At 41.0% G+C, this 12,436-nt stretch overlaps 1 protein-coding gene across 3 annotated transcripts in view; it reads left to right on the plus strand.

Annotated features, from left to right (window-relative positions):
- The window catches only part of robo1 (roundabout, axon guidance receptor, homolog 1 (Drosophila)), a 328,239-nt gene that overhangs the window by 118,465 nt on the left and 197,338 nt on the right, over positions 1 to 12,436 (plus strand). For all 3 annotated transcript variants that reach the window (XM_056373312.1, XM_056373311.1, XM_056373313.1), the window contains one exon: positions 6,158 to 6,282. In XM_056373312.1, the coding sequence (XP_056229287.1) occupies positions 6,162 to 6,282 (121 nt within the window). In that variant the 5' untranslated portion in view covers positions 6,158 to 6,161. The remainder of the gene's footprint in view (positions 1 to 6,157; positions 6,283 to 12,436) is intronic.

Genomic DNA, 12,436 nt, shown 5'->3' on the forward strand with positions numbered 1-12,436 from the left:
AATTAACATTGCATAATCTACCTGCTTACAAAGCAACTTTTGTAATTAGAGTTATGATTGCAGCAGGATAATGACAGTGATTCTACAGCAGATAATGACTATTGTGCTCTTGGCAGTTGCTGCATTGTTTGTGCAGCAGACTTCTGACATATGGGACACAAAAGGACACAATAGCTTGGACTGACCGCCTTTGTTCCCACACAGGCATACCCAATCACTGCAGACAAATTGCGCGGTTGGCCATCCAAATGATGCTGGCCCAGGAAAAATGGTTCAGACACATGTGAATGGGCCCATAATGTAAAAAGCTCAGCTACGTGGAAGCCCAACGGACAGTGCACCTGAGCTCGCTCACAGAACCCTGCAGCTCTATAGTGCTCTCTGACTGCAACAATACTGACGTTTCTCAACCTGGCTGTTGAGCCCCCCCCCCCCCCCCCCCCCCCCCCCCCCCCGTGCTGCTCTTAGTGTATATTTTAATACAAACAAAACACGATGAAAAATTCTGCATTCAACCATGAAACCCCATCAGGTCACTCACATACAACACAGAGCTGAGTTTGTATTTAATAAATCCCTGTTTTCTAGACAAAAATCAGGCACTTTCCCCCAGCTCCCCCAGCACGTACATCCATGTAGTGTATCTTCTAAATAGGATTGGATGTTTATATGGTAATACTACTTCAGAAAAATCAAAGAACCATCCATCTGTCCCATGAAAAAATGGAATTGTCCTTTAAAGAGATGTGTAGAGCATCTATTCAAATAAATTATGAGTTGTCAGAGATGGCATCTTGATAGGAGGCACTTAGGCCTGTGGCGTCCGTGGCGCTGCTGTCAGTGGGGACAGGTCCATAGTGCAGACTGTGGACTAATCCATCACCGCCAGTGAGGGGGCTGGGGGCCAAGCGCTTGGCTTCTCCCTCCAGGAAATAATCAGCTTTTAATTTATCACGGATCACATTCATGAGAAGACGGATCACTGTGGGGAGGCCTCATGTGACCAGGCCCATCTCCCCAGTCACACTGGAGTGCTCTCGGCTCTTCTAATTTATTCTAATTTGGGTTTTTCTCATATCATCATTTTGCCAGTTTTTGTTGAAGAGACCTTTTTACCTCGATTAAATTACAGCAATTTTACAATCTATCCCAGAATGTGAAACTTCCATCTAGGCCAGAGCAAGCAGTGTCTGAAACTGTTTCCACCATTAATAACACTTCTGGTGACTGGTCCACACTGTGTGACATACAGTAGCTAGCGATGTGCAGAAAGTGGGACAGTGAAGCAGGGTCTCTCCCTGTGGAACGGATGGAGCATATGCTATTATGTAAGTCAACTGCAGGGCGTCCTAATGGCTTCGGATCTGTTTCCTTTCCCCATGTGTTGCCACAGGAGTGTGGATGATTAGTAGCACGACTTGGAGGAGCACAAGCGATGTGATCTACGCTAAGGGGGAAGGACAGTTCAGCCTCATGTTGTCCACCCTCCCCACCGATCACTTCACAGAGCCCCGGCAGGTTAATCCTTTTATTGTAATGAAGTGAAGGGGCATTATGTACTGTGAATGTGAGATGCTTAAGCCAGTGTTGGCATTTTTATGAGGAAGGAGTAGCCTTGGTGACATAGAGAACAGAGTGCTTGAGAGGCACAAGAACTATCCATCAAAACATGCCGCTGACACAACACAAACACACAACGCAACACTTAAGGGGATTTGTATGTGTGTCTATGACCTCAAGACAAATTCGCCTTTATTTGTCCCGCTCTCCCATCCACATGTTCCTGTGTGATTTCAGACCAGTTCATTGGAGCCGGTTGTTTACACATTCAAACTTCAAATTATAATAAAAGTGTTGAAAGTGGATATTTATGGCTCACTGAATCAAAATGAGATTTGATGTAACATATTTTTTTTTTTTTTTTTTTGACTACCAGCTTCCAGCTGTAACCGTAAATTGTTGCAGTATTGGAGTTAAAAGCTAAATGCGGCCTCTCCTCTCAGGCTTGGAAAAATTGGTGTCAGTAACCTTAATTGATAGGCATCACCGCAGATCTTCCAGATAGTAGTACAGTACTGTAAACATGTACGGTACATTTACGAGGATTGTCAGGTATGTTTGTTACATCACTTGTCCCCTATGACCTATTATTTTTGAAAGATATGGAATAATTTATACAGTGACTTCCATTTTTGCATTAGTATATAAGATATGTAGTTATATATATGTTTTTTTTTTTTTCAAAGGATCACACACAAACCTAGTTATGTTTTACAAGTAGTCGGTGCAATCAAATCATAATGTGTCGAGGTCCTCAACAGAATTGTTTATTTAATGGATTTGTGGCATGAGATGATGGATTTCCTACCTCGGTAAACTGCAGCCAATGATTCATCAGATAGTGTACAATCCCTCTACCCTCCCTTGTTTTATTTGTTCCCTGCACTTCTGCACCTGCTACTGCAGCTACATGTGTTTTACAAGACTATTATAGTGGCACACAGTAATGCTGAACTGTGAAGTCTAAAACTTAGTTGAGGATATTGAACTTGAAATGCACCATTCTCTTGACTCTCTAGTGGGCGGGTGAATACTAGCAGCGCAGAAAAATGCAATATTGGTTGTATAGAACTTGTGAAGAAGTGCATTTCTTCTTATTCAGCAAATTACAGTACAAAGGAGCAACTTAGAAAAAACAAATCTCACTTTATAATTGTAATACAGGCAAAGCCAGGTGTGCCCAGCTATGTTGAGAAGAAAAGCGGAGTAGCAATTAATACACGGATGTCAGTGAAACGATAGGTTTGGATTATTTGATGTCTCTCTGAATATAATACTCACATGCTGTACTATGTTGAGAGAGTTGCTGGACAGTGTAATTCTACCTCCTCCTCATAATGTCCAAGTGATTCCTTTGTAAGAAGAGTAGCGTGTCAGAAATGACGGACGATATCTGCAGCCCCGAAAGAAAGTATTTCACTGAAGCTAATATTCAGCGGCCTGATTTAGCTGAATCAAGTGGGTTTCTTTGTTCTGGTAGGTGAGCGTTGATTTATTGCTGGTGTTGTGTCCTGAAAACAAACTTGCATGTGACTGTACCAGGACGTATCCCTCCAAGGTGCAGCAGCAAGGAAACACTTTTGGAAAGAAACACAAGGTCGAATTCTATACTGAAAATACAATAACTGGTTAATACCCAAACTGTCTCATATTAGCTCGAGCTAAGACGAGGCTGTTTGGATTCACATGATCAGTCCTGGTCGTATCTTGGAGAAAATGTGAATACAAAACCTACAATTCAGATGGACAATAAACAAACATCTTTTCATCCTTTTGTATTTTACAGGAAGGAATTTTCAGCTTCATTTTTCAAATGGCTCTTAATACAAAAATAGAACAATAAGTGGTGTTAACGGTTTGCTGTGACATTAATACTCTTTAGTATGTTTGTAGTCACTGTATTTCTTCTGCTGTCCTCTTTGCCGCGTCCCGACACTTTTGCTTCCTACGCTGCCTTACCTCTGGTTTGTCAGTGTAAGAATGTGCAGTGTGCTTCAGAGGCACAAAAACAGAAGATGAAAGAGAAATAGATAAAGCAGTGAGGTGTAGAGGTCCCAGTCAGAGGTAATATGAAGTTCAGTCTTATTCTCAGAGGCCTCCAACTAGCTTACCCTTAAGTTACCTGCAAATCCTCCTTTTAAACATTTCACCTGAGTCTTGTCCAGGTTCAAGGATAATGCACATGAGCACTGCATCTCATTAGCACATCGGTTGAACTTCTGTCATTTGCAAGATAAATGGGGGAAAAGTTTTGTACTTGCTCATCCCTCATCTCTGCTGAATTTAAGTGCTTGGGTCATGTGGAAGCGTCATAATGAGAAACCGCAGGTTTTGAATGATATCGTCTTGGTCTAGTAGGCATCCAAAAATCAATTTGCGGCCAGTGAGTGTTCTGCTGATGGTTCCTGTCTTTTGTGGGAGTTGGTCACTGAGCCAGCAGCAATGCCTCTTGTCACCGCCTGATTAATTGGCTTCAATCCATTCAGCAGTCATTGAGTCAGATAAAGACACACAATAAGGGCCTTTCATTCCTCTCTAACTGAATTGGTGGTGAATGCAGAGGAGGGCACTGAAACAACTCTTGTAAAACATGCTCATTTCCTTTTGATGGAAGCGGCCTTAATAATGACTGCAGAGGAACGGCCATTGACTGGGCTGTGATGCATCTTCACATACGTGTTTGTGGTTTCCAGAAGGGAGGGCTCAAATAAATCTTCCTTTATCTCTAATCCATCCATTCATTAATCAAATGGAATAGGGGGGGATGAGTTGAATTACGAGTCCAGCTCCCCACCACTTGCTCCTGGGTTGAGGTGGACGTTCAAGTATCACCGCCATGTATCCCACAATCCCAAACCAAAGACCCCTGGCGCCCCACTTGTCACAGCCATCTCCTGACTGGTAATTGGGTATTTATCAGATTGCCTGTGAGAGGACGAAGCAGTGCTTATCTGGCACAATTATCAAGAAAAATGGGGGGGGGGGGGGGGGGGGGGGGGGGGGCTATAGTCCACTGCTCCTCCAGGATCCTGCGTGTGCTGCTGGTTCAGGTGGCCAGGGGGAAGTGAAAGCGCTGGAATCTCCTCTAGTCTAACCGCAGGGACTTCTTTATCGGACATTTAGCCGGGAGTACGCATATCATCATCACTTGCAAATGGCGCACTTCTGCAAATACAACTCATAATTCTTTGGGCTCTGCTGTGACATTGGAGGAATGAAAGGTGATGATAACGCACACGCCGCAGCAATGAGCTCCCCATGGATGAGATCTGATAGACAGTCTTTTCAGAGGCTCTTCTAATTCTGAGACCAGGAAATGCATATAAAGGGGAGCAAGAGTGTCCACTGAGTACCTGAAGATAAGATTGGAGAGAAGCTATAAGAACAAATTGGTATGCTTGTGCCTTCTTTCTCCTGCAGACCTATTACAGAAAGGAGAGAGAGTGGAAGAAAAGCGTGGCATAAAGAGAAACAGCTGCCAATAATAAGTGGCAAATAGTCGGCCCATTTGGTGTTTGCATGAACTAAAAGGACATGAAAGTGTGCAGTAGCGTATGTGCAGAAAAAATGTTTCTGAGCATTGGTAGCTTTGCTTACAGAGCGTTTCTTTTTTTTTTTTTTCTTCGCTTTTCATTATCACATACTTTTACCTTTACACCGAGAAAAGGCGATATTAAAAGCTCTTCATCATCTCAAAAGATGCAAGGCTTCAAGACACTCTGTCACCACTGTTAGAGCCTTATGATAAAGCCAGTCCATCATATTTTAGTTGAAGCATATCCAATTCAAGGAGTGTGTCATGCCAGGGAAAAAGGTCTGCGAATAGAAAATCATAGTGCATAGCAGTGCAGAGAGGAGAGGGTGAAAGAGAGAGAGAGAGAGAGAGAGAGAGAGAGAGATATGGAGAAAGAGCAGGAGACGGAGCAGCCGAGGCTGCCTGGCCTGCTGGATGTAATCAAACAAGGGTGAACAGGTTGTTCCACAGATGGCTGATCCGGACAATCCTCCGATTTATTTCCATGCTACAGACGGTCCCTGTCAGTACGCGCAGGTGATGTCAGCGCGGCAGCATTGTCTCGCACACACCACTAAACTCTGACGCTTTTGTCTCACCTGTCTGAAATCAATTTGACATGGAGGCAATTTTTTGTGTGTGTTTTTGTGTGTGTGTGTGCGTGCGTGCATGTGTGTGAACAAAAGGAGATACTGAATACAAGTTTAGCAGCAGAGAAAGTCGATTCACAATCTCCTTAGCATTCTAGGACTGAGCTCCTTTTTAAAGGATTATAAATTATGGATTCAACAGCCATACCACTACGACGTAAAATAACTCAATAAAGAATTGAGTCATTTGTCATGATTGCTTTGTGTTCACTAATGCTTTAAAATGTTATCAGAAAAGGGATGTTTTAGGTATTGTGCTCATGCTGTTGCAGTAATTGCTGTTTTCTCCTGTACGCTTGTATTTTATTGTTTCCACGCGATAAATTGAATATCCATTTTTCTTTATTATTTTTGCAACCCAATAAACAGAGAGATATTATAGCAACACGACTAGTCTTTAACTCTTTTTTTTTTTTTCTCCCCCTTTCCTCAGACTGATGCCTCGTGATGCCAGGACAGTGAGCAGCACAATGCGTAGCACGTGGTTCGGGTTCACACCCCTCTTCATCATGGTTCTCCTCAGGCTGGCCCAGAGCCAAGAGCCTCCCTCAGCCCCAGGTAAGACATATGATATTTCTCTGCATGTCTTCTCATCACTGATAACGGCTTCATGGTCCGGCTCCATCATCATGGTTTGTCAGTGAGTCCGTGTGATTGTCTGACTATTGTAAGCTTGACACCTCTGCCCTAGCTTCAGTGATTTATTATTGCCATGAAACTGTAAACCTCAAAGTTGGAGGAGTTACATCAGTCATTTGGCACCACCGCTGTTTTATTGTTCTTGGCAAACATCAGCACATATTCCGTTATTTTCTGAGACAACTCGCATGTCTCAGGAAAGACATACGCATTTGTTTGTGACATTTTACGATGAGAATTAAACATTCCTGATTCATCAGAAGATACACACCCGTCATAAAAAAATAGAATAAATGGAGCACATTGAACACTGTGATCAAGTCATGTCAAGTTTTGTCAGTACAACAGGTTTACAACCTCAGCACTCTGCTTCTCGTTTGAGCCTGTGTTTTGACTTGAGTTGATACTATAAACACTCTATGGTAATCATTTACAATACAATTCTCTTTGTGGTGGTAACCTTTCAAAACATCAAACTCAAACAGTTTCCTTAGCACCCAGTGTCACCACCTCACCTGAAGCGGTCTTTGAATTGTATGAATGACATTGAGTTAGGAGCCTGAGAAGCTCATTGCTGGGCTGTAATACAAGTGATCTCAGAAACGCAATGATACTTGGAGAATTGTAGCAAAATAGAAATAGACTAAATTATATTTGTGTTCGCTCCTTCCCTTGATCTTCATGGAAAATGTAATAAGGTGAAAGAAAGAAGTCGTTGTTGTGCTTCTTCTGTTGATCTAATTACAGTGATTTTAAGATGACTGGTGGTTTTCATGATTTTGTAGATTTTAGTGAGATCAGATTATGCACTTTCCAAGAGTAATATGTCATTGTGTTCTCTCATCAAGAAGGAAACGTGTGCACATTTTAATCATCTCTGCTGAGAGATTTAGAGAGAAAATATCCTCATCTTGCACTGTTCCACGTCTTGTGCTCTGCATAGATCTTTTTTAAGATATACAGATATGGCTGTTTGTACATGGCTCAGCTAGACCTTTTGAAGAACTGTGTTTCAAGAAGTTTTGTTCTCTATCTAAGACTTGTCTTGGATGAGAGAATCACCTATAGATGTTTAATGCCACAATTGGCAGTCGAATCAGTTACACTATGTTGATTTCACTCCTCCTCCGCCCAGCTCTCATCAGACAGGACGACAGCTCCATGCAGTCTTGCTTAGCAGAGCATTTTACACCCGCTGCTTTCTGTTATCTACTTATTCTGGCTCCTTTGCCTCTTTCTATTGCCTTTCACCTCTCATTCATTTTCTTTAACCATCTTCATGCCACCGTCTTCTTTCTCTTCGTTTTTTTTCGTTTGCCAACACTATCTAGGAAGCAATTTACTTGTCAAGCAGAGGCCAGTGTCTGGCTCCCTGTACTTTGATTTAATGGTGTGTGTGTGTGTGTGTGTGTGTGTATGTATATGTGTGTGCATGGGTGAGGGATCACTACCTTGGCAAAAATGCTTTCAATCACACCCCTGAAGCTGGATCTCTGAATGGCAGCTGTTAGAGCTATATTAGGCTTGAATTCAGCTTGTGGTGAATTGACACTTCTGCTTAACACTCTGATGCCATCAGAGTGTTTATAAACAGGGCCTTTTCCTATCTATGTCACTTCCTACTCATATTCTACTCTAGTTATGACTGAAAAGATACAAGGTGATATCCACAACAATTTAAAGTGCAGCGTGACGTAGTATCTGTGACTGTATTGGCGTTAAGAACAAAGATTTGAGAAATAGATATTCTTTATGTAAGGCACTCGATGCCTCGAGCAAGGTGTAGAGCCTCAGTGACAATTCGCCCTAGCTAAAGAGGGATGTCACATCTGAGTCATGAATTGTGCTTTCTGCAAATGTGTCAGCATTGTAAAGAAGCTGTCATAAATATCTAGATACGGGAAAGCCGAATTCCTTCCTTTGTCTCTTAGTGAGAGAGAAATGTCAAGGCGCCACTTTGATTATATTTCTTTGCATACTTCCTGACTGACAGCTCTTTTAATTTTCTTGCTTTAAAGTAAATATCGGCAGTTCCCAAAAGCAATGACTTCCTGCTCCCTGTTCGCTTTTTAAAAAAGGCATTTCTGTCCTTTGGGTTTTCTGAGGTGCTTTGTTAACCCTCTCAAGTTCATTACTAGTGAGCCAGTATCCTGTGTAAGGGCACTGTAGGAATTACATTCATGGTTAATGATCCTGCACCTCATCGTTTATGTCCAGTGCCCTGTCTGTAGCAATGTGAATGGTTAACGGTGGGATGTTAGGGTGATGGATGGGTGTATACATTCTCTTTATTTATTTGCAAGTAACATGTGCGTTTGTCTAAACCATAAACAAGACCTTTCCCTAACATAACCAAGTGCATAACCCGTAGCTTAACCACAGACCACACAAAAAATGATATTTCATCTTTAATTTTATAATTGTAATTATTAAATATAATTCTTTTTTCTATCAAGTTGGCTTCAGAAAGGAAAGGGTTATGATAGTTATCCAGTCAGATTTTTCTTCTTTGTTGTCTCTAGCCATAGAAAAGGTTAGCGTTTTACAGTGGATACATAACCAGGTTTTTGTGTCACAACTTTCCAGTGTGTCTAATAACTGATTGACAGAACAGTTTTGGAGTTTGCATCGTATATTAACTCTGTTAACCTAAACCATAAAACATTGTGAAATGTCAATTTTTTGGTTCATTTGACTAGATTCAACCCCAACTGTACCGTATAACCAGTGTCATAGATATAGTTAGAGTTTGGTTGCCTGTTGACGTGTTTGATCTTTACTGTATGTTGTAGGACATATTGGAAGAAGGGACATATACGTTGTTGCATCCGATCTCTAGACAGACATATATACCTCATTCATCTTTTCTCTTTGGCTTCACTTTGCACTACATTCTCGAGTAGTGCCGTCTGCTCAGCTCAGCATGCTGTACATGCACAGCATATAGACCCACATGTACGAGACCTTTATTTAAAGATAAAGTGGTCCTCTGCTCACTGCAATTTACCTAGTGATTGCTTTTGTGGTTTGCAGTATCATTAATTTCCCGTACTGCTGCGCCAGCCTCGATGCAACAGGTGGCTCATATTTTTAAAGGTGGGTTGTGTGTGTGTGTGTGTGTGGGGTGGGGGTCAGTACAGCCATATAATACATATAAAATGTGTTTTAAATTCAGTTTAACTTAAACTTTCTGCCTTGCATCAGCAATTTTATGTTCTTATTTTCCCTGGATTGTGAGGTTTCATGCTATTATTTATCTCCACTGTGTTTACAGACCCAGACAACATTTGAGACTTACTGAAACATGCAATATTTGTGTCTGAATGTGTCATGATAGAGAATTTTGTTTACTTCATAATACTGATGGTTTTTCATTGTGAACCTGCCCGTTCATTCAAACGCCATAACACAAAATATTATGTTTCTTCCTTTAAAACAAAAAAAACTTTTTTCCCCCAAACCATCCTGTTTTATTGTATGCACTGCTCACAGATGAATTCCTTGTTTAAAACATTCAAGATGAGTTTTTTTTTTTTTTTTTGAATTTTTCAACAAAAGTAGAAACACGCGATAAACTGCTCTTCTTCCACAAACTGTGAGTCATATATTTCAGGTGGGAGAGCCGGACTCTGTGTTGTACTGTGGGTTTCCACATCTTCCCTTTACATTAGGTATTCAGCCTGCACACCACCCCAAGGGTGATTAAATATGTGGTTAATACAGCACCATGAGAGTATTGAATTACACAGGAGCCATGCTGACCTTTTTAAATTACAGAACCAATTGTGCAAGACGGCAGAGGAAGTTTATAACAGGTACTGCCAAAGACGGAGCCCGGAGGAGAATGGATCTGCTGCTGCTGTCCTGCTGATGCTCTCCTTATTAGTGTTCTGCACTATAAGCACCCTATTTGACACCCACACTTTCCTTTCATTCCCTCACTCTGGGTCTCATTTGATGGCGAATTTTTTTGTCTCTTTGTCTTTCTATGGTGTGTACAAACTGCCATTAGACAAGCTGAAACACACACCCAACCACACAAACTAATTTGACATTTCATTTCACTGTTGATGAGACACGTATCATTCTTGACACAGTGTAGCCTCACTCCATAAATCTTGATCACTGGCCTTTTTCTCAGATGCAACACAGTCAGCATATTGGCTTTGCTGATATGTGAAGGTCGTTTCTGATGTCTGATCTAATTTGAAACTAAAGCCAGAAAAATGAAGCGGTCTACTTTGGCATCAGTCGCATGACTCCATGAAGTCACAGCCATCTTTCAGGGATGACTGTACTCATCTTCAATCCCCACAGAGCGAAATACGAAACCTGACTGGCAGTGATACAACAATCTCTGCTTGGCAAAGGGCAGACAAAAGCTTTTTACCGATGAAACGTCAAAAATAAAATATTCAGACATTAAAAAACAAAGTATTTTTTTCTCTCTTTGCCAACTTTCAAGAGTGATTCCTGATTGCTTTATACGGCACTTTGCAAAATGTCCTGTAATTGTATTTAGGTGAAAAATCCTCCTTTCACCACTGACTTTTATTCTTTCACAACAAAGATTGTGCCATTATTATTAGAAGGGAAGGGATTGAAGGCTTGGCATTTCATATAATGAAATTCTTGTGACAGAATATTTTTTTTTGGAGAACAATACAATTTAGTGACACCATTCATTCCATTAAGAAATATTAAAAAGCTTTGTCAAAAAACCTACACTAAACCTTTCCTCTGAACACTGTCCATACTGATTAGTCAAAGCGAAACAATCTCAGTCTTGTCAGTTGAAACTGCACGTGCGCTTATCCCCCGTTTGTCAGTCCATGCGTTATTCTCCTCTCCACCTTCCTTCCCTACACTATAACAGTTCATCCTATTGTGCATTCAAGACCATATTGTTTGTTTTTGTGTGTAAGGTTTAATCTGTTTCAACACCACTAAGTATGATATATGATAGTATTTGTGTTCGGGGAGCAAAATGTTTGCTCTTGTGTTTAATGGAATCACAACAAGGCGTCTTCATGCGGTTGTTTACGCTGCAACTAAACTCATTATTGGCGCCGTGAATCAAAAGTCAGGAAATCTGCTGTGCTTCTCGATGACTGAATGTGGACTATGTCTGTGCTGTAAGATGTGTGACAGGAGCAGTCGCCCTGGTATCTGACAGCCTTACTTGTTCCCAGTCAAGTTGTTTTCCATTTTCACTCACTAAGATGGAAAGGATGTAGCCTGTTGGATAGATTTTTTATTTATTTTTTTGTGAATTGCTAGCAGCCTGGATCTCAGGCCGTAAGGTTGATATTTTGTAGTTGGAAGTGAAATACCTCAAAAACTGTCTTGTTTATCTGCTAATTTTTTGTTTAGTTATTAAAGATCAATAACGTAACATTTGTTAGAGGAGCTGCTGCCTACTGTATATTCAAATCATGTGCTATGGCTGTGAGCACATGTAAATATTTATATTGGTGTCTCATTATTACACAGTGTTAACAGCAAAGCAGTAAGACTGTAATGTGGATCTTGGTTAGACCAGCCATTTGTTATTGGAGAAGCTTATTGATCTAGTAACAGAACTAATTTCTAATTGCATGTAGAGACATGAGGATCTCCATATGTTTGTCTGTCTGCTGCTAAACATCCCTTTAGACTGCACTGTTGTAGATTTTTCTGTTTGTTACCCACTTTAAATCTACTCATGTCATGTGCCAATTTAATCAGCAAGATATCATATTTATTATTTATTCAACATTATGTTTTTTTTTCTCTGTGCTGTATTTTATTTTTTCTACGTAAACGTATCCTGTTCCTCACATCTTCCATATTTTTGCTTCTCGAGAGATGCTGCAGTGATTCCTTTTAAAAAACAGCGACAGTCCGTTTGCCATCTTTGTCTTTTGTAAAGAGGCGACTTTGCTCACAGATAACCTTATTGTTTAAAGCATCTGACAATATTCCTCTGTCCTGGGGCGCAGAGCCCAGCGCTTATCATCTCCCTTTCTCTCTCTCTCCATCCGGCCACCATTTAATTACAGAGCGGGGCACAAGCCAGTGTTTCCTCATCACT

Source organism: Seriola aureovittata, chromosome 4 (genome assembly GCF_021018895.1).
Source record: "Seriola aureovittata isolate HTS-2021-v1 ecotype China chromosome 4, ASM2101889v1, whole genome shotgun sequence".
Lineage (NCBI taxonomy): Eukaryota > Metazoa > Chordata > Actinopteri > Carangiformes > Carangidae > Seriola > Seriola aureovittata.